This window comes from Dama dama, chromosome 22, assembly GCF_033118175.1.
Source record: "Dama dama isolate Ldn47 chromosome 22, ASM3311817v1, whole genome shotgun sequence".
Taxonomy (NCBI): domain Eukaryota; kingdom Metazoa; phylum Chordata; class Mammalia; order Artiodactyla; family Cervidae; genus Dama; species Dama dama.
The window spans coordinates 20,087,654-20,113,181 of record NC_083702.1 but is presented as its reverse complement, the minus strand read 5'-3'; the positions used below and the strand labels follow the sequence as shown (position 1 = coordinate 20,113,181).

The 25,528-nt window shown below is 36.6% G+C and overlaps 1 protein-coding gene across 1 annotated transcript; it reads left to right on the top strand.

Annotated features, from left to right (window-relative positions):
• Nucleotides 1-1,053: 1,053 nt before the first annotated feature.
• On the top strand, nucleotides 1,054-16,423 carry CLEC12A (C-type lectin domain family 12 member A). Its single transcript, XM_061124933.1, has 6 exons — nucleotides 1,054-1,238; nucleotides 5,522-5,620; nucleotides 6,574-6,762; nucleotides 8,139-8,290; nucleotides 10,328-10,431; nucleotides 12,831-16,423. Exons 1-6 carry the CDS (start codon nucleotides 1,148-1,150, stop codon nucleotides 13,003-13,005), a joined length of 810 nt encoding a protein of 269 aa, XP_060980916.1. The 5' UTR covers nucleotides 1,054-1,147; the 3' UTR covers nucleotides 13,006-16,423.
• The last annotated feature ends 9,105 nt before the right edge of the window (nucleotides 16,424-25,528 follow it).

Genomic DNA, 25,528 nt, shown 5'->3' with positions numbered 1-25,528 from the left:
AGCCATCAATATGCATACTCCCTGGTATGGTTTTATTCTAGATCCCTTAGTATATTTTTTGTTACTAGAGAAACTAGGTGTTCCTCTGCCCTTTTAGGCTATCTTGTACCTGTGTATCAGGGTGTAGAGGTGGGGCTTTCCTTTAAAAAAAAAAAAATTATTTATCTATTTGTATGGGCTCCCAGTCCCCTCACATGGGATCTTCATTGTATCATGTGGGATCTTTCCTGGCAGTGCACGGACTCTCTAGTTATGGCATGTGGGATTCTCTCTAGTTGTGGCGCATGGCTCCAGAGCATGCAGGTTCAGTAGTTGTGGTACGTGGGCTTAAGTGCTCTGCGGCATGTGGAATGGGTGGCTCATGGTAAAGAATCCACCTGCAATACAGGAGATTCAGGTTAGAGCCCCTGGAGGAGGAAATGGCAACCCACTTCAATATTCCTGCCTGGGAAATTCCCATGGACAGAGGAGTCTGGCAGGCTACAGTTCATGGGGTTGCAAAAGAGTCAGACATGACTTTGGCGACTAAACGAATGTGGAATTTTAGTTTTCCGACCAGGGATTGAACCCATGTCCCCTGTGTTGGAAGGTGGATTCTTAACCACTGGACCACCAGGGAAGCCCTGCACTGGGGCTTTTGCTCTCCCTCTCTCTGTGCATGTGTGATCTCCCAGCTAAGCAAATCTCTCTGTCAAGACCTTTGCCAAAACACATTCAGAATATCTATGCCAAGTCACTGTTGTACGCTGGTGAGAGTTTGAGGGCCGTGTCCTTTCTGTTATTTTCTTCCTTGAGAGTTTTTCTCCAAGAAACTCCATGTTATATTTGCACCATGTTGATTTGTGCTCCTTTGCACAATGCTAATAATACCCAAACAAATTTTAAAAACTACTTTCTGTGGCCCTTAGATTCAGAGAAATGAGAAAGGGAAGAGATAAGAGGAAGAAAAATGCTCTCTGTTCTTCTCTGAGTTCATTTCCGGAGCTGTGAGTGGCTGGTACTGTGGATTTAAAAAACAGAAGTTTAAAGATATGTTTAAACTTTGGCTTATGAACAGACATTTGAAAGCACAGCTGTTTATCATCCAACTCTATTAATTTGCTCTCTCTTTTTTTTCAGTTTGCTGGGCTTTCTTTGCATAACATCAATGTCTGAAGAAGTTACTTATGCAGATCTAAAATTCCAGGACTCCAATCAGACAGAAAATATTCAGAAGTTTGACAAATCTGAGAAAAAAGGTAAGATTTTGAGCTATAGATGTGTTGTAAGGTGGTCAGGGTGTACGAAGTGGCAGAAGTGTTAAGAGTAGGTTCCCCTGGGATGTTAGTGAATTGGCAATGATCTCTCTATTTGAATTTTTAATTAAGCATCTTAATTTTACCCAAACTACCAAAAATGTCCATACAAAATGACTGTAAAGTTTTTTTAAGGCAATGATCAATGTACTGGACACTTAATCTTTTACAAATTTTATAGGTTTTTTTCATATCACAATCAAGATAATTATGATAGGATAATATTTTCATATGAAAATATGAAACATTTTTCCCCCATGAAAGGTAGCCATGGAACAATGAACATGTGCTGTCTAAGAAAGTCGAGGCTCTGTACCTTCTTTTTTCTAAATAAATGCTAGTGTGTATGTGTGTGTGTCTGGTGCACAAGATACCAGAGAGACAAAGAGACAGAGAGACAGAGAGGAACTTTAGAGAATTTCATTTGAATTTTTTTACCAAACTGAGCCTATATTAAACTCTAAAAATTTTACTACTTTTTTTGGAGATCTTTTCCCAATTTGCTAAAATATAGAAGAGGTTAAAATAAATGAAAGGATACATCAAATATTAAAGGAAGAAGAGAGATAAAGAAATACTAGAAGAGACACATTCAAATCCATCCTGTGCCAGGAAGTTTGATATTTTTTAATCCTAATTTATTTCTGAGATAAATGGACTACTTGTGTTTACTTTCTACAATGTAATTTCCATCTTATTCATAATCCTGTATTTCTCCAATTGTATGTAGCTTGTACCTCCTGGCTTTTAGTCTTTTGGATGAAATCTGTCCCAGAACATGCAAACTTAAAATCAGTGTGCATAAATTAAACAGTAGATATGGATAACACAAAAAGTTGGTAGAAGCAGTGAAATTAGGAGAAGGAACTAATAGAAAAATTCTCATGTAGTCTTTAACTGTTCTCCCTCTCACCAAAATGTAGCATTCTTTGAAGTTCTAATTTTATTCTTGGGTCCATTTATCATCAGCATTGTAAATCCTGAGAAGGGATAACAGTTTAATTCTGCGGCCTTTGCCTCTAATACAAACTGTTGTTTTTTTTTTAAAGGACTGGAAGTTAAAGATTTTATAATACTTTCTGCCAACTTCCTTGTTGGTATTTCTCCTTTTATATGGTTTGAGAGGAACAGAACATATCATAAACTTAATATACCATACTTGCTCTTAACATATCCCATCACATTATATCTCATTTTCGGTCATACTAATTGTCCTTATTCTAAATTTCCAGAAATTCTTTGACTCTAAAAACATCTTAAATCCATGTCTTGTTGGCTTTCTCAATTTTGTCTAATTTTCTCATTATTCAGCTTAAAGTTTATATTATATAATATAAACTTTGTATTATTTAACATCTACCCCTTAGATTCATTTACTCCCTCCCTGTGCTTTTTCCTTGAAAAATTCCAGTTCTTAAATATCTACCCACATTGTGCCCCACCTGAGCAGCTGAACATTGCCACGTAAAAAATGCACAAGCTCTCAAACCCAGTTTACTATCATTTGCCAGTATATGTATATGTGTGTTCAGTAGCGTCCAACTCTGTAGCCTATGTGCAACTCTATGGGCTGTAGCCCACCAGGCTCCTGTGTCCATGGGATTTTCCCAGGCAAGAAGAGTGGAGTGGGTTGCCATTTCCTTCTCCAGGGAATCTTCCTGACCCAGGAGTTGAACCCATATCTCCTGTGTCTCCTGCATTGCAAGTAGATTCTTTATCACTGAGCCACTGGGGAAGTCCATTTCATTTGACAAGCTTTGCTTCCATTTCATTCTACCCCTTTTCTCTCTATTACCAAAATTTCTATCCTGCTTTATTTGACTCATACTCTCTGCCTCACTTCTAGATGATATTTACAATATCCTGTTTTACTCATCAAAAACCAGATCTTCTCATTTGGTTCTAAATTTCAATGCAGGTATCCTCCTCAAAGACATTTCTTCAACAATTTTCAACTTTCTCTCTTGCTTTACTATTCTCTCTCCCTCCTTTAGTTCATTACCCCTTTCTGGTGCAGCGACATACTTCTTGGTGGCTGTGGTGATTTAGTCGTTAAGCTGTCTCCAACTCTTTGTAACCCCTGGACTGTAGCCCACCTGGCTCCTCTGTCCATGGGATTGTCCAGACAAGAATACTGGAGTGGGTTGCCATATCCTATTCCTATTTTAACATAAAATAATCCTTACTTGACCACTTAAGTCTCTCCATTTTCCCTTAATTTCTTCATCTCCTTCCACAGCTCAACTTGTTGAACCCATTGTCTCTGGTCACAGACTCCTAGTTATCCATCTCTTTCTCTCTCTTCTCATCTAACTCGATTAGGTTTCTGCTCTGTGTTTCATGGGGATTATCCTTGTTTCGGTCATGGATGACCTCCTCCCTGACCCATGGTGACAGTCACATCTCTGCTCTAACCTGTCTCCTGACTTCTCCTTTGACCACTTCTAGCATCATTTCTCACCTTGGCCACAATTCTTTAGCCACTCTGAATCTTTTCTGTTTTTATCAAACAGGTAAAACTTTTCTCCAAATTAGAGTCTTTGAATTAGGTGTCCTTGCTATCTGCAATTTCTTTGCACCAATTTTTCATTCCCAGTGGCCATAAGTTCTGAACTACATGCTCTTTATAATATAGCTCAGTTTCAAACCTGTGCATACCATTTAAGAGTTAGAGACCTCTCTTAACTCTCTCATAATTAAAATTTGCCTCCTGTGAAAGCAGGGACTGGTATGTCTTGCTCACTTCTGATTTATTAGCATCCAGACTAGTGTCCAGTGTACAGAGATATTCAATAACTTTTGATTAACTGAATACGTAAATACATTAGAAAAAGTCTGTAAAAATAATAGCACTTGAAGTCATGCTTCTGACCTTAGAAATGATCTTGACTATGTAATTCTTTCATGTGTCAACTATTGTCCAAGGTCTAAAAACATTGTTTCACATTTCATTTTCAATTCTCTCTATATTTCACAGTATCATAGTATCACCAACTGTGATATGAGGGACATAAGTATAGTATAGTAAGTATAGTAAGGTTATGTTATCTCTGAATTATATTTTTAAGAAATATCTAGTATCCATTTATACAAGTAGTGATTATTTAAATAACATAGGAATTTAATAACAATTAATTTATAATATAAAGTTTATAATTTCTCAAGTATTTTTTTAAGTAGGGAAATGATCTGTCTGAAGTTTCATAGTTCAACAAAAAAGAAACATTCAATCAAAGTTTGCTGCTCAGAGCATGAAAAAATTCTGAAGAAACTATTCAGTCTTACCTAAGAACTGGCTGATGGGAGAACACCCAGAGACATTACAGGGATACTTTCTCGTGTATGTTCCACAGCCAAACTCTGAGTATTTTCTGGGGAAACATAGACAAAGGAAATTACTTTCTCTGATACCCCACTTTTGTCAGCTCAAGGAAGGAACACTTAAATTGACCTTGCTGTTAGCTGTTTGCTGCTCAGTTTCCCCAATTTTGTACAGACAAGATACATCTTTTTCAGATTAATTGGTCTCACTTCTTTTTCTTTCTCTTTCTCATAGATTTATTATTGATTTTTATTGGAGTGAAATTGCTTCCACTGTGGTGTTAGTTTCAGGAGTATAGCAAAGTGAATCTGCGATACATATACATATGGTTCTTCTTTTTTGGATTTCCTTTCCCTTTGTTGTTGTTGCTTATTCACTCAGTCAAGATCTGACTCTTTTTTGACCCCATGGACTGTAGCCACCAGGCTCCTCTGTCCATGGTATTTCCCAGGCAAGAATACTGGAGTGGGTTGCCGTTTCCTTCTCCAGGGGATCATCTTGACCCAGGGATTGAATCTGTGAGTCCTCATGCATCTCCTGCTCGGCAGGCAGAGTTTTTACCATTGAGCCACCTGGGAAGCCCTTTCTTTCCCCTTTAGGTCAGCACATCCTCACTTGTTTTTCAGCCCCATTTTTGCTTCTGTTTCTTGAATCAGCCTATCAATCCCAAGCTTCTGCTTTGAAAACCAGTTTGCATGCAAAACAATTAACAAAACATTTTTGACTTCTTCTTGACTTACTTAGTCTTTAAAAAGTTATTTTTAAAAGCCTTTGAGTTTCTAGCAAAACACATTCCTTTACCACAGACCTATGAGGAAAGCAATAAAGACAACATACACAAACACATGAATCAAATTAAAATGCACACCATTCTAAGTGTCTTTACTGATTTTGCTTCCCACAGAACCGCCTGTTCCTTCGCACATATGGCGTCAAAGAGCCTTGGCTGTGACTCTCTTGTGCCTTCTGCTGCTGACTGCCCTGGGAGTCTTAGGCGGCATGTGTACGTATTCCCTATGTTTTTACTGCCAGGGAAAACACTTAGAAGTGAGTTTTGCTCTTTGAATCGAAGCCTTGGAATAGGTGATACGTCCACAAAGGGACTTAAAACTAGGTAGTTATCTTTCTGGCTTACTTCACTCTGTATAACGGGCTCCAGTTTCATCCATCTCATTAGAACTCCCAGGCTGGATGCATGAGGCAAGTGCTCGGGCCTAGTGCACTGGGAAGACCCAGAGGAATCTGGTGGAGAGAGAGGTGGGAGGGGGGATCGGGATGGGGAATACATGTAAATCCATGGCTGATTCATGTCAATGTATGACAAAAACCACTACAATATTGTAAAGTAATTAGCCTCCAACTAATAAAAATAAATGGAAAAAAAAAAAAAACTAGGTAGTTATAACATGGTACTCAGTCTCTTTTTAAAATTTTAAAATTGAAAATCACTTGTATTTATTTAATTTTTTTAAATGTAAAATTTTATTTTTAATTGGAAGATCCTTGCTTTACAATGTTATGTTAGTTTCTTCTGTACAACAGGATGAATCAGCTATATGTATGCATATATCCCCTCCCTCTTGAGCCTCCCTTCCACCACCTCATCCTCCCCTCTAGGTTAGCAGAGAGCATCACTTGAGCTCCCCATGTTATATACAGCACTTATATGTAAATAACTGTTTATTTTACATATGGTATTGTATATGCTTCAATGAGACTCTCTCAATTCATCCCACCCTTTCCTTCCCCAGGTGTGTCCACAAGTCTGTTCTCTATGTCTGTGCCTCGATTCTTGTCCTCTAAATAGGGTCATATGTACTCAGTCTCTTTCCCTTACTTCTGTGAAATAACTGCTTCCCTAGACATTTAATATTCTTAATTCAGCAGAAAGGAGATGATGGTTGCACTGAGGGACTACAGTTTTTTTTTATCATTTCTTTTTTTTTAAATCTGAAGTTTACATAACTTTGAAGACAGGCATGGAAAAATTGAATAAGCTACAAAATGTCAAAGAAGAACTTCAAAGAAATGTGTCTCTACAACTCATGCAGAACACAAATAGTTCCCAGAAAATCAGGAACCTTTCTATCAAACTTGAAGAAATAGCCACCAAATTATGTCGTGAGTTATATATAAAACACAGAGGTAATCCTTTATTTCTTTCTGAGTTATTTATTAGACAATAAACTAAATCTTGGGGTCACTTGATCACTTCATCAGAAGCTAGCAGCCTCTCCCAGGAAACTATTATTTGGAAGAAAGAATTAAATGTGGTCAATTGAAGACCCATTGATGTTTCTGTGCAGTTAGAAGAAAAACAGAAAAATAACTATAATCCCCCAAATTATCAAGAGATGATACTTACTAAAATATAAGACAGTCTGTAGTTTCTCTAATTTGACATTTACCACTACTATTTGGGGCACTGAAGTCAATAGAATATAGGGAGAAAAGGATAGATCACCTCTTTAATTTATTTTCCTGTGGGGTTCAGTGGCAAAGAATCCACCTACAATGCAGGAAGCGTGAATTCGATCCCTGGGTAGAGAAGATCCCCTGAAGAGAAAATGGCAATGCACTCCAGCATTCTTGTGGGGAAAATCCCATGGACAGAAGAGCCTAGCAGGCTACAATCCATGGGGTTGCAAAGAGTCAGACATAGCTGAGCACGCATAAGACACGTCTGAGCACTATATGATTTTTGGCTGCACTGAGTCTTTTGCTGCTGTGTGCAGTCTTTCTCTAGTTGTGACAAACAGGGGCTATACTCTAGTTGCGGTGCATAGGCTTCTCATTGCAGTGACTTCCCTTATTATGGAGCCTGGGCTTCCGTAGTTGTAGTGTGTGGGCTTAGCTGCTCCATGGCATATGAAATCTTCCAGGATCAGGAATTGAACCCATGTCTCCGGCATTTGAAGTTGGATTCTTAAACATTGGACCACCAGGGAAATCAGATCACCTGTTTATGATTTTTAAAAAGAAGAGCAATAGAAGGTATATCACCATTTTATAGATGACCTTGTTCCTAAATTTCACTCAATGTTTGATAAGAGTTCATAGAAAAAAAATTCAAGTTTAGTCTTACCTTTGGAATGGGGAGGAACTAGTCTTTTAATATCTCTAACAGTTTCTATAGTTATTATAAGTAAAACATATTGTCATCTTAAGTCTCCCAAATATTCAACAAGTCAAAGTTTGTCTTGTGATTGGCCTTCATTGCCATGTAGAAATGCACAAAATGACAAAGGGAAAGAAGGAGATTACCTAATTCCTATTCAGGGCTCCTGAACTAGAAAATAGACTGCAATCCAAGTGTTTAATTTCAAATGTGTTCAAATTATGTTTTGGACACATTGTGGTTGGATGTGGGAGCCTAGAACACAAGATTTATTTTCTTCACTTTTGATGTTAGAAGAAGAAAGGCAAGTAAATATGCTTTATTATTTTTTTAATGAGAGAACAATGGGAATAAGAATTATGAAGATATCTACACAACCAAACGAAGGGATCTCTTCTTCCAGAGCACAAATGTAAACCTTGTCCAGAGGAGTGGATGTGGCATGACGACAGCTGCTACCTAAAACAAAACATGGCAAAAACGTGGCAGAAGAGTGATGAGATTTGTTCTGGCTACAATGCCAGCCTGTTGACGATTAAAAGCAAAAGTGTGGTGGTAAGATCGCATGGATCTCTGCCTGTAAGGGAAGAAGTCACTTTCCCCAACGTGGAATAGAGGAGGGAGACATGTTGGGGAAGATTTATATTAGTCCAGACATGAATCTGGCTTATTTTAGTTGGGGTATGAGGTGAAAGGAACTTAGTACACTCATATCGGGGTACCAAGCCAAAACAGGCCATATGAAACTTTAGCTTAGCACCTTAGCATCAGTGGATTCTCAGAGGCTGATGGGCAGATGGTAGACATGGAGCCCCCAGAATCTTTAGGTCTGTGAATATTTCCAAACTAGAACTTTAGAATCAATTCTTGGGACATAGTTTTGAGCATTTATCTGAAAACAGAAGATCTGTAATTATTTCTGAATCTTACCAATTCTGTAAAATCACACAGAAGGAGGTTTACTGTTTCCACCCTTTTGCATTTGCACTTTTTTAACTAAGAGAAAAAGGCTACATATACTAGAATAATGATGCTTTTGAACTGTGGTGTTGGAGAAGACTCTCGAGAGTCGCTTGAACTGTAAGGTAATCCAAATCAATACTAAAGGAAACCAGCCCTGAATATTCATTGAAAGGACAGATGCTGAAGTTGAAGCTCCAATACTTTGGCCATTTGATGTGAAGAGCCGACTCATTGAAAAAGACCCTGATGCTGGGAAAGATTGAAGGCAGAAGGAGGGAACAACAGAGGATGAGATGGTTGGATGGCATCACTGACTCGATGGACATGAGTTTGAACAAGCTTTGGAAGATAGCAAAGGACAGGAAAGCCTGGTGTGCTGCAGTCCATGGGGTCACAGAGAGTAAGACATGACTGAACAACTGAACAACAGAATTAAGATTAGGTGGCAAAGGGGAATCCCCTGGCAGTCTAGTAGTTTAAAGACTTGGCTCTTTCACTGCTAAGGACCCAGGTTCGATCCTTGGTTGGGGAACTAAGATTCCACAAGTTGTGTGGCACATCAGGGTCAAATAGGTAAATAAAAGAGAGATGGCAAAGGCAAGTGCCAAGCAGATATATTGCATTGAGTTCCTGGGTCCCAGGAAAAGTGAATTCTCTGGAAGATTTATTTATTTATTTATTTATTTTTCTAATATTTAAATTGTACCTCTATATTTTGGGGAATATGAAGAATCACATGGACAGAGGAGCCTGGTGGGCTATAGTTCATGGAGTAGCACAGAGTTGGACACGACTGAGTGACTAACACACACACACACGTATTCTGGGCTTCCCTGGTGGCTCAGCAGTGAAGACTCCAGCTGCCAATGCAGGAGATGTGGGTTAGATCCCTGGGTGGAGAAGATCCCCTGGAGTAGGAAATGGCAATCCACTCCAGTATTCATTCTTGCCTGGAGAACTCCATGGACAGAGGAGCCTGGGGGGGCTGTAGTCCATGGAGTTGCAAAAGTGTTGGGCATGACTTAGCAACTAAACAATAATAACAGCAACTCTGTATAGTTTACTTATTCATTGGCATTTCTGGTTTTTCAGATAGTAATCCCGTATTTATTTTAAAACCGAAATATATTTTTTCAAAAGTCTCTGCTTCCTTACTGTCAGAATCCTTGTTCTTCTTTATAGAAGAGGGGACATCAATCTAGTTTCTGCCTAGTCTTATTATTCCCAAATGATCCATTCATAGTTATTTGCTTAACAAATGACTGGCATATGAGAAAAGAAAAAAAAAAAAATTACTTTGGCTACAAATCTCTTGAACTGAGTTTGAATTCTATTCTATAACCATTCTCCTTTGACCTTATTACATTTTTCTCATACTCATGTTTCCCTTAGCTTGGGTTTTTGGCAATGAACCATCTCTTTGCCCTCAGATGGTAACTGAGATATCAATGTTGAAAGACATCTCTTAGTAAGGGGCACTCTGTCTCAATTTCTTTTAATGGCATAAAACATAGTAGAAAAGTGTCAAAGATGTTGCTTTGACATAGTAATTTGTAAGAAATTACACTGTGAGGTAATTTACAGAAAAGGGAGACAATGATTTTAACAAGCCACCTCTGTTTCCTATAGGAATTTATAAAATCTTTGCAGTTATATAACTATTGGTTGGGATTATCTCCCAGGAAAGATAACACAAAATACGGGACCTTGGATACAATTATCCCCCTCGACTGGTAAGTCTTTCTTCTTGTTGAATTTTAATAGCTGGTTTCAGTAAAGGTGAATTTTCTCAGGGGCACTGTAGCTTCTAGTGAAATTGCATCCGCAAAGAACCCTTTTCCATCAGACTTCTGTGATGTGTTTAATAATGAGAAAGTTATTACAAATGTCTTCCCATTATCTTGACAACTACAAGCCAAATAAGGGAGGATTTCTTTGAATAATGCTTTTATCTAAGAAAACTATAGAAGCCAACACAATTCACTGGGCTTGAATATGTACTTAAAATTGTGCAATGCTAGGATTTTAAAACAAGTGAAAGATTGATTCTTCATTTTGTTACTTAACCATTGACTGGACGCACAGAGAAATTAATTCAACAGATGAAAAGAATAAAATGTGATAAATGCTTCAGTAAGAATACACAGAACAACAAAAAATAGATTTTATCTTTGAAATTTGTTATAACTGAAATTTGAAGTGGGCATTTTTGAATAAAAAATTTAGAGATTGACTAGAAGAGCATTTCTGGTAAAGAGAAGAAAATGAACATGGGCATGATATAAAAAATATTTTGTTGCACAACATAGTAAGAAATTGGTTGTAAATATGCCAGTATAAATGGACTCATATGTTGTATTTTTCTGCTTATAATGGGGTGGGGGCAAGGCGTATATAAAAAGAATGCCAAAATTCATTTGTGTTTTATAATTCCTTAAATTTAGGAAGTAGACAGGATTCAACTAAAGAAAGAAACAACAGCCTCAAACTGCTACATGTTGTTTAGTCCCTAAGTTGTGTCCGACTCTTTGTGACCCCATGGACTGTAGCCTGCCAGGCTCCTCTGTCCATGAGATTTCCCAGGCAAGGATACTGGAGTGGGTTGCCATGCCCTCCTCCAGGGATCTTCCTGACTCAGGGATTGTACCCAGGTCACCTGCATTGCAGGTGGATTCTCTATCGCTGAGCCACCGGGGAAGCCCGCTGGATGCCCTTACCATCTCACAAATTCGTGCAGATTTGTTTGTTGAGGACACATGAAGCTGGAGTAAGCTCAAGACATGTGTGCTGGGGTGCTGCCACTCTGAATCTAAACCCCGAGATTCCTCCATATTCACGACGTTGGGCAAGGCAGCAAATAGAATCTTTGGTTGTGTTTTGGTTATTGTTTTGTTGTGTCCAGCTTGTGTTTTCCATCAGATAGAAATAGAATGTGTGGGAATATGGGTCATAAAGACACAGCAGCTGTCTTTGTCAGTCTGAAATGACAGCACAGAACAGGGGATATGCTTAGTCGCTCAGTCCTGTCCAACACTTTGCGATCCCACGGACTGTAGCCCACCAGGCTCCTCCATCCATGGGAATTCTTCAGGCAAGAATACTGGAGTGGGTTGCTATGCCCTCCTCCAAACAGGGGATAGGATCTGTACAAAGGAGAGAAAGATGTATATTCTAAGGGTCTCATTTGGAGTGAAATTCTAAAAGTAAAGGTAGTGTGAGCATAAATGGACAGCATAGGTGGAATCTTGTTTCAAAAAACAGAGTTTCCCTGTGTTTATTTGTAATTATTGCTAATGGGAAAGCAAACTATAATGGGATGGAAAACACAGTAGCTATTTCAAATCACAAGAAAAATATAGAAATAGAAATATATCCTAGTCTATGTATATAATACACTTATATATATATCATGTACATATATGTAATTCCTTTTTTAAAAATCTTTGATGTTATTTTGGAATTTGTTCCTGGAAATGAGCTGGGATTAATATAATCTGTGTTATACTACTTCAAACAGAAAATTAAAGTTATTTCAGGAACTTATTTATTAATAATCATTAGTTACTGATCCAAGTGGTGATGCTACATTTTTTTCCCAAAGATAATATTATTCAGTTTACAAGTTTGTCTTTAATCTATAGTCCCTCATCAGTCATTTTATGTTAGGAGCTGGCAATCATTCAGGGCGTCATCATAAAATTTCTGGAAAATGGCTGAGGGAAATGTCACTTGGAGATGATGCTGAGCTTAAGGTATCACAGATGAGGTTAATTTCTGATTTTGGTGATTATGGAAAATATTTGAGGAGGACAGCCTCAAAATTTATTGCTTGTCCAGTTTTTCTGGAAAATCTAATGGAATTGCATTATTTTACTCATACTAGGTACTGTGGAAGGGAGGTGCTAGGTCTGGAAGAAAAGGACAACAAATACTCCAGCTGTGAGAAACTAGAAAAGCCTGAGAGAATATAAGTAACTTGGACACTTGCCATTCTAAATAATAATTAAAATTTATTTTAGACAACACAGACCATAGGAGCAGTGATATGTTGGAAAAGTGATTTTTTTTTTTTTCTGGGACTGTGTTTCAAATGTTTGACTTGCCAAGTGTAATTCTTTATTTTCTCTTTCAGGTTTACAAGAAATACAAGTGTCCTAAATGATAAGATGTATTGTGGATACATATATTATGAATCCTTTTCTTATGTTAAGTGCACTAATACTAAAAATATTATATGTGAGAAGCCTGCCCAATCAGTGAAGATTGAGAGTATGCTAATGAGTGCAGTACTGGATGGAAAAAAGTAGTTAGTGCAATCAGTTTGTCCCAAGTATTATCCTTCAGTTAAAGGACACTTTGGGGACCATACATCTTGTTGACCACACCAATAGAATAAAGATGCAGTAAGACTACATTTCTGCCTCCCTCCTAACAATTTACATTTTCAAACTTTCTTCTTCCTCTTCATTTGCTGAGTGAATGGAGCCTAATGTCACAGTTATACTTTATGACTCAGTCCATTCACTCAGTCCAGATACTGCTGAACATAAATACAGTATTTTGGGTGAGAAAAAAGAAAACTGATGGAGGAAATGGCAACCCACTCCAGTATTCTTGCCTGGATAATTCCAATGGACAGAGGAGCCTGGTGGGCTGCAATCCATGGGGTCACAAAAAGCCAGACATGACTGAGCACACACAGAAAACAGAAGCTACTTTTTCTTGCTTCTCCAGAAATAAGGTAAATATCAACTTTACAGAAAATCAAAGAAAATTAAATCTTGGAATATACAGAGAAGATAATACCATCACGACCAATTAGGACAATACAGGTTTGATTTACTTACTTTTTGGGGGAAAAAAAAAATAAAAGAGAGTGCCATTTCAATAGATATAGAAAAAATGTTAGATAAAGTTCAACACCAAAATCTCTTAGAAAACTAGAAGCAGAAGATATCTCTAATCTGATAAAGAAAGTTAACATTAAAAAGAAAAAAGAAAAAAAAAAACTAACAAAAGCGGCAACAGAAACCCCTAAGCGTAACATATTTCTAGTAAAAGAGTGAAAGTTTTTCTTTTGAACCCTGGAAGAATATAAAAATTATCATTATCAGTTATTTTATTCAACAACCTTTACTGTCTATTGGAGGTCCTAAAAGTGAAAAAAGCAAGAAAGAGATTAAAAGTATAAAAAAATGAGACAGAAATAAGATTTTATTTGTAGATAATTTAATTATTTACATAAAACCAATATAATTTATAAACTATTAATTTATCAAGCTCAGTGATAAATTATATATAGTATATTCTCAATATATGCACATCAATCATATTTCTATGTATTGGTAATAAGTAGTGCAAAATAAAATTTACAACAGTAATACCATTAACAATAGCATCCAAAAACATAATAACAAATAAATATAAAGATTAAAATGTGGAAAATCTCTACATGTAAATATTATATGCAGTGTGATCCTAATACCTCACCTAAAATTACATCTCCTTCTAAAGATCTGTAAATCCAGCAACTGGTAATAACAGCATAACAAGGGCCAGGACTCCACAGTCCTGCCTCAAAGAAAACTATAAGCTGTTTGCTGCCAAATTAGCTAATATATACCCATTCCACAATGGAAAGAGCTTGGCAGGAGTAGATGCATATTTGGATATAGAATTCTTGTCCTGTCCATAGGGTTCATCCAGAACCAATATCCACAAACTGGAATAGGACCTTACATAACATCATGTGTCTGATGCTCTCTAGCATTCAGATAAGGGAGTAGAGGATTGACCATGGGATCGACTAGTTACATAAAAACAGAATCAACACACAGCTGCAAATCAGACAGAGCAATGGAAGGCTAAAAGTCCTTTGAAAGCACAGTTGGAGATCCATCTCAAGAGTTAACACTACAACATGATGCCATCTTCCAAGTTATAGTGTATTCTTTAAACCAATAACCTTTATATGGTGCTGTGTCCTCAACAGATAGAATACATGGATCTGGAAACCAAAGGGAGAGGCAGGAGTGACCCTTCTTACCATCATTTCCAGTAACCAACTTGGGAGATGCATGCCTTCTGTCAGAGTAACTCTGGGTTTAAGAAAATCTTGTCTGTAAAGAACAAAAGCTTCCACCGGGGGGCACAACATCTCTTTAGATGAATTGGGATGAGCTATTTACTCTGACCAACAGAAGAGGGGGCTGTTTTTACACCATAGGGGGACAGGAAGAAAGACATCCAGTTATGCCACTTGAGGACATCTTTATAATGTATCCTCTATTTTGATGGTATAAAGGCAAATCCTGCAGTCTCAGCTTGAGAATGGTATGATGGGCTCAAACCCCTGGTAGATGAAGGTGACTAAGATCAGCAGACGTGTGGAAAGTGAGAATAGCCAAGTCCCTTTGCTGTTCACTTGAAACTATCATAGCATTGTTAATCAGCTACAGTCCAATATAAAATAAAAGGTTGAAAATAGCTTTTAAAAACAGGACAATGAATGTCAGTTGTGACTCTGAGCTCAGCTGCAGGGTCGGGGCCTAGAATTAATGCCACACACCTTCCACTTACAAGTTTATTCCAAGAGAAGAGACATACCTTTAACCTGGACTTGTTTCACTTCCATGAAGAAATACATCTAGGCTGAAGAAAGTTAAACTGTACTGGACGCTGTTATGTGATATACAGATTCCTCTTCAGGACTGAAGGGTTTATTCTCCTGGTTGCTGGGAGAGCTATCAACATCCAACTATCAAGTGTGAGCCCTTGCCTCTGTTGAAGGGAATGAACTCAATCAAGGTTATGTTCCCTTCCCAGGGCAGGTCGTTTCTGCGATGTGGGGATATGAAGGCCTGAATGCCTTGGCCTAACTGGGGAAAACTCAGAAGGTCTATTCCAGCTTCAGAGCTCCAACTTCCCTTTCCCCAGTTCTGCTTCCTTCTGTTCTTTTCCACAAGTGGACACACCAAGGATATCCCTGATAAACCTCCATCATACTAATCTTGACTTCAGAATCTGCTTCCCTGGAAATCAAGACTGCAGGGGTTGCTGACAAAATTAAAGAAAACCTCAATAAGTGGAGCGATAACTACTTACTTGGATTAGAAACGTTCATAATTGGGGGATGTCAACTTTCCCAAATTTGCCTCTAGATTCAATACAATCCCTGAATTTTTCAGAGGGATTTTTTTTTAAGTGATGTGTTAATAGTAAGATTAATACAGAAATGCATAAGATTTAGAATAGCCAACATAATATTGAAAAAGAATAATATTTGCAGAAATTATAGTCTTCAATAACAAGACTTACTCTAAGGCCACAATAATAAAAACAGTTTTGACTTGATTCCAGGATAGGTATACATCCACAAGCCCAGATCAAGAGTCCAAGAAGAGAGGATATGGAATGAGGTGGTCAGAAAGTAAAAACTTCCAGTTAAACAATATAGTTATTGTCCTGGGGATCTAATGTACAACACAATGGCTATAGTTAATACTGCTGTGTGGTACAATTGAAAGTTGCTAATAGAGCAAATTCCGAGAGTTCTCATCACAAGAAATTGTTTTCCTTTTTTCATATCTATATGAGATGATGGATAACTAAATTTATTGCAGTAAGCATTTCATAATATATGTAAGTCAAATCATTATACTGTATACCTTAAGCTTCCACAATGCCATGTGTCAATTATATCCTAATAAAATTGGGGAAAAAAGAGTTTTGTTTGTTTGATATCTTCAGCAAGACTGATATACGTCTTTCTGTTTCTTTTATTTTTACATTCTAATAGTTATGTAGGGGTGTCCCTTGTTGGCTAACTTTTCTTGTGCTTATTTGACATTTGTATAACTTCTTTGATAGTGTCAGTGCCAATCTTTTGCCCATTTTGTAATACTTCATTTTTAGTGTTGAGAGTTCCTGTTGAGAGATATAGTCTGAATATCAGACATGTTATATCAATTATGTGAATGGCAAATATTTTTTTTTCCTAGTGTTTGATTTGTTTGTTCATGTCCTTAGGTCTTTTTCAAAAAGTGGAAGTTCTTCATTCTCATTGTCTAGCTTTTTGTTTATTTTGTTTTTTTTTTTTTTTTTTTTTGGATCATGCTTTTGCTGCTGGGGGCTTCCCTGGTGGCTCAGATGGTAAAGAATCTGCCTGCAATTCGGGAGACCTGCGTTTGACCCCTGGGTTGGGAAGATCCCCTGGAGAAGAGAATGGCAATCCACTCCAATATTCTTGCCTAGAGAATTCCAAGGACAGGGGAGCCTGGTGGGTTAGTTCATGGACTCACAAAGAGTCAGACATGACTGAACAACCACACTTTCACTTCTCTTTATTGTTGTAGCTAGAAAATCTTTCTTGCTCCCAAATTGTAAAGACCCTTTATGTTGTTTTTGAAGTTTCATCATTTCAGATTTTACCTTTAGGTCTGTGGCCCATTGTGAGATTTTGTTGTGGGGCTGTTTTTCTTGTTAGGTACTTTCTATGGTGCAAAGTATGGATAAAAATTCATTTTTTTTTCATAGTGATAGCCAGCTTTAGAAATTAATACACTGTGTTCACTGAATCACCCTTGTATCTTAGTGAAAATAATCAGTTGACCACATACATAACAATCTATTTGGGACTGCACTATTTTTCACTGAATTATTTATTTGACAATAACATCACCCTATCTTACATATTATAGTTTTTTTAAGTCAGGTAGAGATTAAGTTTTCCAACTTGTTTTTTTCAATACATTTTTCATTATGTTTCAATACATTTGACTATTCATCATCGGTGCTATAGAATGTCAATCAGCCCAAATTAGTTGATAGATTTGCTCAGGTATACTATATACTGTCAAATTAATGTGCTTCATTTTAAATGAAGCATGGCAATCTGTTGATTGAATTGCCTCTTTAACACACTATTTTGTTGAAATAGTTCTCATATGTCAAATACTAGACTGAGAACAGGATGCAGGGGATAAGTTGGATCAAAAAGCCAATGACCTGGCCAATGTAAAAATCAACTATATGTAAGGAGATTCTGTTCTCTGAGACACTTTCAAATCCCATTTCTACACTACTTCTGCAGTATTTTGAGACAGTTGAAGAGAAAGGGTCTATTCATGGGGAATAATGTATTAATTTATCCTATACCCATGTTGTGAATTAATACATTTTCACTTGGGAAAGAGTGCCCCAACTTTTGAGATACTGTGTTTTGGTGGGAATTGTTTGCCAATTTTTTTTGCAATTGTTTGCAATTTTTTGCAATTGCTTGCCCCATTTTTTCCCCCCCAAGATAAAGTACATATTGCTACATGGAAAGTAACCAAGGAATGACTTTTGCTTTTGCCCAAACGGCAAAGTGAAGCTTTGTTTATTTATGAAATCTCTTGACACTTTTGGGCTATTCTGAAATGAGACATGTGATAGTGATTTAGGAATAATGCCAAATTGTGTTTAATTATACCATTTCCTTAAGGAAAAGTTCCAAAAGAGTAAAACTAAAATTAAGCATTAAAATGTTTAGTTTTACTACATCAATGTTAGCAAAATATTTTAGCTACTCTGAATTCCTGTTCCAAGGATATGTTGTAAGTTGGAAAATCACCTCTGAATATCCAAAATTTAATAGGTCAGTAATAAATGATTCAATTTCTGTTGACTGAAACTTTTTCCATATTTGCCAATTTTTAAAGTCAGTTAATAAAACTCAAGGCTAAACTTTCATTTGACTTTTAAAAATAACTTGTCTGTAAAAAATATGAGTCAAATTCTATCATAATCTATCTTTTCCAATTATAGCCAAACCTCATTTTATTTTACTTTATAAAGTATCTAATAATTTTTAACTTCCATTAATAGAGATATTATATGCTGGTTGTTAAATAGAGTAGATTACAATAGGACAATATATACATGTTTTGGCAATTTTATTATATATGTTGGAAAATTTGACCATGAACTTGATTCATGCATGTGTATACACATATATATAAACATGCACACAACTATTTGATAAAATGCAGTGCCTTTTGTTTTATACTGTACCTCATTTATATCTGGGTTTCCCTGAGAGTTCAGTTGGTAAAGAATCTGCCTGCAATGCGGGAGACCTGGGTTCGATCCTTGGGTTGGGAAGATCCCCTGGAGAAGGGAAAGGCTACCCACTCCAGTATTCTCACCTGGAGAACTGCATGGACTGTGTAGTATGGGGTCACAGTCAGACACAACTGAGCGACTTTTACTTCACTTCATTTATATCTTGGAATCTTATCAACGTTATGCCTTGCATGATTAAAATAAGAAGCAATGAAAATAGCATATTAATTGATTATCTTGCCTTTATAACACAAAAGTGAATAAATTAATTTTATTAGGCCTACATTATTTTTAATGTGATTTAACTGCTTTGATGTCACAAATGTAGCTCATATTTTTAGTGGTTTTAATGCATTTCTTAAAAATGTGTATTAGCTGTTAACAGGACTAAGAATAAGGTATTTTTTGACACTGAGTAAGTCAGATTGGATGATTTGATAATGGTTACTGATTTTGCCAATAGGATTATGAAAAATATTTTTCATAAATCTATTGCACCATGTGCCTATCCTTTATTGACACAGACATACTTAATACAATAAAAACATTTTGTTTTAAAAATACGTTCATGGAGTATAGCGAAATTAATAGGGTTTTGATATTTCAACATATTATGTGTATATTGGGTTAAAGAAGTAGTCTCTAAGTGAAAAAATATGTTAGAGTTGTCATAGAGATAAATTTTAAACTTTATATAGTACTTTCCCCCAAAACATGAGAAAATGGCTCTCTCTCTCTCTCGTTAGTCACTAAGTCATGTCCACCTCTTGCGACCCCGTGGACTGTAGCCTGCCAGGCTCCTCTGTCCACAGGATTCTCCTGGCAGGAATACTGAAGTGGGTTGCCATTTCCTTCTCCAGGGGATCTTCCTTACCCAGCAATTGAACCTGGGTCTCCTGCATTGCAGGCAGATTCTTTACCAAATGAGCTATGAGGAAAAGCCCAATTCATCTCTAGATTACATATAATCCTTTGTACAAAGTAAATGTTAAGTAAATAGTTGCTGATGCAGCAAATTTGTGCTCCTTTTGGAACTCCTGAAGTTTTTTTTTTTTTTTTCCTGAATGTTTTTAATCTCATTTGGTTGAATTTTTGGATGTTGAAGGTGAGGATACTGAGGGCTAACTATACTACAATTATAATAATTTTTAAGAAGTTAATTTTTAACACAATGTTCCCACAAAGTAAGTTATATATTGTAAGGTACTTTACTAAATTAGCTCGTGATACAATTACAAACTGAATCTAGTATCTGATATGCTACTTTTTAAACAAAAGTAAGAAGCAAACTATTTTTGCAGTTCTCATGGTTTCTAATTCTTTCACCAAAATTGGAGAAGATTTAATCAACTTATTGGGTAATTAAGTGATATTTGCCATTAAATAATTATGTAACCTTAGAAGGTAATTCAGAAGAAATCCAAATAGCTGAGTGGAATTGTTAGAATGAATCTTTCTATTGCATCTTTTTAGTTTTAAGAACAAGAATTTTCTTAGTTTATAAATCTATAAATAATAAACAATATAAACTGCTGAAAATTGTCTCCATCAATATTATGTAAACATACCTGAACAAATTATAGAATGTACTAGTGTCTTTAAAGAAAACATTTCTAAACAATATTGTGTTTGTTTTCAAACATTATTGAAATGAGTAATACATTTATTCCAATTTCCAAATTGGGAAAGAAGTACATCAAGGCTGTATATTGTCACCGTGCTTATTTAATTTATATGCAGAGTACATCGTGAGAAACCCTGGTGTTGAGGAAGCACAAGCTAGAGTCAAGATTGCCAGGAGAAATATCAATAACCTCAGATATGCAGATGACACCACCCTTATGGCAGAAAGTGAAGAACTAAAAAGCCTCTTGATGAAGTGAAAGAGGAGAGTGAAAAAGTTGGCTTAAAACTCAACATCTAGAAAAGTAAGATCATGGCATCTGGTCCCATCACTTCATGGCAAATAGATGATAAAACAGTGGAAACAGTGGCAGATTTTATTTTTGGGGGGCTCCAAAATCACTGCAGATGGAGACTGCAGCCATGAAATTAAAAGATGCTTGCTCCTTGGAAGAAAAGTTATGACCAACCTAGACAGCATATTAAAAAGCAGAGACATTGCCAACAAAGGTCCATCTTGTCAAAGCTATGGTTTTTCTAGTAGTCATGTATGGATGTGAGAGTTGGACTATAAAGAAAGCTGAGTGCCAAAGAATTGATGCTTTTGAACTGTGGTGTTGGAGAAGACTCTTGAGAATCCCTTGGACTGCAAGGAGATCCAACCAGTCCATCCTAAAGGAAATCAGTCCTGAATATGCATTGGAAGGACTGATGCTGAAGCTGAAGCTCCAATACTTTGGCCACCTGATGTGAAGAACTGACTCATTTGAAAAGACCCTGATGCTGGGAAAGATTGAAGACGCGAGGAAAAGGGGACAACAGAGGATAAGATGGTTGGATGGCATCACCGACTCAATGGACACGAGTCTGAGTAAAACTCTGGGAGTTAGTGATGGACAGGGAGGCCTGGCATGCTGCAGTCCATGGGGTCGCAAAGAGTTGGACATGGCTGAGCAACGGAACTGAACTGAATACATTTATATTGTTTTTATAAATATCTACTAATTATTTTAATTGCAAAGTTTAATTCTTAGAGATTAAATTGATATATACAGGAATACAACAAATGTAAAATTCATTTCTATCTATATATTACTGCAGAAAGTTTAATATGCTAATCAGTGGATTTTAAATTGAGGGCGGAATCTACAGTAATGAAATCTATTGGGGCAAGGTCAGAATGAAGGCAAATTATGAAATAGAGACAGCCTTGCTTAATAGATGTGAATATACACATTTGCTATTATTTTCATTTTTTCAAAGGAATATGTTTAAAACAAAATAGACCAGAATAGCTGATTAGCCAATAAAAACATCTCCCCTCAAATGACTGTTTTGCTCCTCAATGACAATTGTTTTTAATAATTTGTCTTTATTTTTTATGGTGATTGTACCTTTAATATTTGTACGATGCTATGTAGATTTATAACTTTAGAAATTGTCTACTGGCTTTCGGTTTGATAAATGAATTATTTAGTTCAAGAATTCACTCTCTCAATTCTCTTCCCTGACCCCTTCATGTGAGTGAAAGTCACTCAGTCGTGTCCAACTATTTGTGACCCTATGGATTGTAGCCCACCAGGCTCCTCTGTCCATGGAATTCTCCAGGCAAGAATACTAAAGTGGGTAGCCATTTCCTTCTCCAGGAGATCTTTCCCACCCAGGGATTGAACCTGGGTCTCCTGCCTTGCAGGCAGATTCTTTACCAGCTGAGCCAGCAGGGAAACCCCATCATACAAACTTTTATTTCTTATTGTCACAGCCATGTATCTCTTTAAAAAAAAAATACAATGTTTAATTTTGTATTGGAGTGTAGCCAATTAACAATGTTGTGATGGTTTTAGGTGGTCCACAAAGGGACTCAGCCATGCATATACATGTATCCGTTTGCCTCCAAACTTCTCTCCCATCCAGGCTACCAATAACATTGAGCAGAGTTCCCTGTGCTATACAGTAGTTCTCTATAACCATGTATCTCAAAATTCTTCACTTCCTCCTATTTCTTCTGTCTTCCCTCCCCCGTCTCTTAATCTCTGTAATTTGATCCTTTCCTTTTATCCTGCTACTATTTCAATATTATGAATAGCATGTCTATGCACCATAGCCATAATTATTTCATGATTGTACCACTGTTTGATTTTAAGAATGAATTTTTTAAATACATTTTACTTATCACATTATTATTGCATAATGATTAATTTCAGTGAAGTGACTGCAAATCTTTCTCTGCATCTCCACTAAGCAATTCAAAAGACAACATTCTTAGCATAAATTTCAGATCGAATACTATTACTATGTCTCACTAATTGTTCAGTCATGCCAAATTTGTGTTTGCCCCACATTTGAAAAAGGTTTTCCTGTATTTGCTTTTGCTGTTGATTTTCTAGTTCCCATTCTTCTTTCCTTATTTTTTAAAATATCATAACCTCCATATTTTTGGATTGTCTTATTGCATATTCTGTGGTGTGTCCTGTTCTCTCACTGTCCTCCTTCTCAGGTTTCCTAGTCCTTCAAGCTCATTTTGCACTAGCATTTTGCAAAAACTGTTGTAACAATCAGTCTGGAACACATTATTGCTCTCGGGAGGATTGTGCACTGTTAGCCAGATTCCATTTGTCAGTTTTTAGTCACTGCTTTCTTTTGCTGCCTTGTTATTTTTCAGATAGTACTATGTTTGTGAATCAGTCATTTTGGATATATCTGGTGATGAAGGAGATCTGATTCAGGCTATCAGGATAAAGAATCTTTGGTCATGAAGCACACCCAAAAGTCAATGTGCATCAAATTTCTGGGACTGGATCAGTGGGTCAGAAACTGAGAACATAAAGCTATTCTTATTCAGGTCAGATGAAAACCAAATATTTGACATACTTCTCATTGTCAAATTTGTCGAGGAAGTCAGAAGTTGAAAATGAGGAACATAATATGAAGCAATTGAAAAGAAAGGGGAAATTTAAAAGGAACTGAAACCTTTGAAATTGAAGAGTAAGTAACCTCTGACTTTTAGACTTCAGAAAGTGAAAAAGGTAGTAGGTATTACAGTATTAAATTAGCATGTTTTCATAGGATAATATTTTTGTCATTGTTGTTCTCTGGTTGTTTTAAATGACAACCCCACAGAGAAGTCATCCATAAATCCTCTATTTAGCATAAATCCTCCTTTCTCTGTCACACTTTCTTCTACCCTACTTTATTTCTATTCATAATATTTTTCACTACCTTATATTGCTTATTCATGGATACTATATAAAATATCAATATAAGCTATATAGTTACAAATAAATACATGAAGCATAGAATGTAAACTACCTTAAGGAAAAAAAAATGCTTCTATCAGATGCTCTGGAATATTGCTTAGCATACAGTGGGTACTCAATCTGTTGAATAAAGGAAATAATAAATGGATAAATAAATGTTTCTGAGTCCCCAAGGAAAAATATTTATTAAAATTTTCAGAGTTATATAGGCAGATCTTGTTTAGTCTCTAAGTTGTGCCTGACTCTTTGCAACGCTGTTGACAGTAGCTGCTCTGTCCATGGGAATTCCCTGGCAAGCTTACTGAAGTGGGTTGCCATTTCCTCTTCCAGGAGATCTTCCCAATCCAGGGATCAAATTCACATCTCCTACTTGGCAGGTGGATATTTTACTGCTGAGTCACCTGGGAATCGGCAGAACCCAGTTATAAAATAAAATACATTGCATTTGTATTTATGGAGAGAAAGTTTATTATGATATGATTAGACTAGGATGAATATCTTTATCTGGGAGAAGAGATTTGATCCTTTGAAAATTTAGGAAGTCAACTACTATTCAAGTTTTCGGTCAATTAGAATAGTGAATGAGTTTTTCTCAGGTAGTAGTGTTTGTTCTTATTCAGTTGCTCAGTCGTGTCTGACTTTTTGAGACCCCATGGATTGCAGCACACCAGGATTCCCTATCTTTCACTATCTCCTGGTGTTTGCTCAAACTCACGTCCATTGAATCAATGATGCCATCCAACCATCTCATCCTCTGTCACCCCCTTTTTCTCTTGCCCTTAATCTTTCCCAGCATCAGGATCTTTTCCAATGAGTTGGGTCTTCACATCAGGTGGCCAAAGTATTGGAGTTTCAGCTTCAGCATCAGTCCTTCCAATGTATATTCAGGGTTGTTTTTTTTAGGATTGACTGGTTTTATGCCCTTGCTGTTCAAGGGACTCTCAAGAGTCTTCTCCAACATCACAGTTCAAAAGCATCAATTCTTTAGCACTCAGCCTTCTTTACGGTCCAACTCTCACATCCATACATGACTACTGAAAAAAACCACAGCTTTGACTATACTTGAGAACATACATTTAGGAGGATGGTGGAAACACCTATTGCTCCAGAGTGAATTCAAACCAGTGAAAATTCTGGGCTTCAGGGTAAGAGTTTTCGGGCTTTCCCTTTATATCAGGGTTTACATATCAGAACATGGTTTTCATATATACACTAACATATATATGTACATGTGCAGATATTATCTTTCTCAACAACACATAAAATATTCCTTAACTTTTACCTTTATAGTGTTTTTATCTACCCCAGACATCATACTCCTTAAATATGTTTTCTGTTGAGAAGTGCAAAACATCAACTTGGCTTCTGATCTTATTATCTAAATGGTCAAGAATGTCAACTTTTCCTTTTGTCCAATATTTAACTCTTTAATCATTTCTCATATGTATAAACTGACAACATGATGAGCATGCAAGTGCATAGATCATTGTTTAATCTCTCCATCGTCTAAACAATGAGACTACTGGCTCAAAGCAAATGTATGTTTTAAGATCTCAGAGAAGCATTATATTCACTCTTGGACGGAGAGGTAGAATAAGAACATCATATGCATTTAGAAAAACAGAAACTTTAGGTTCATCTGTTCAGTATTTAATAAATGAGAGAAATGAGACCTCCCTAGTTTACTTAATATTAAATAAAACACTAACGCTCATGCTACCTACATATTCCCTCCCCATCCCTGTCTCCACTCCAACTCCTGGTGGAGTTTCTCCCCTCTATCATGAAGAAAAATTGACTGTATTCATACCTGATTGCAATGAGTTCTGAGTATTTCTTATTGGAT

Bases quoted from the DNA above. Each gene is read 5' to 3' on its own strand.
- CLEC12A (XM_061124933.1), top strand. From the start codon at position 1,148: ATGTCTGAAGAAGTTACTTATGCAGATCTAAAATTCCAGGACTCCAAT. The intron at 1,239-5,521 runs GTAAGATTTTGA...TGCTTCCCACAG, and splicing joins TGACAAATCTGAGAAAAAAG to AACCGCCTGTTCCTTCGCAC. The intron at 5,621-6,573 runs GTACGTATTCCC...TTAAATCTGAAG, and splicing joins GGGAGTCTTAGGCGGCATGT to TTTACATAACTTTGAAGACA.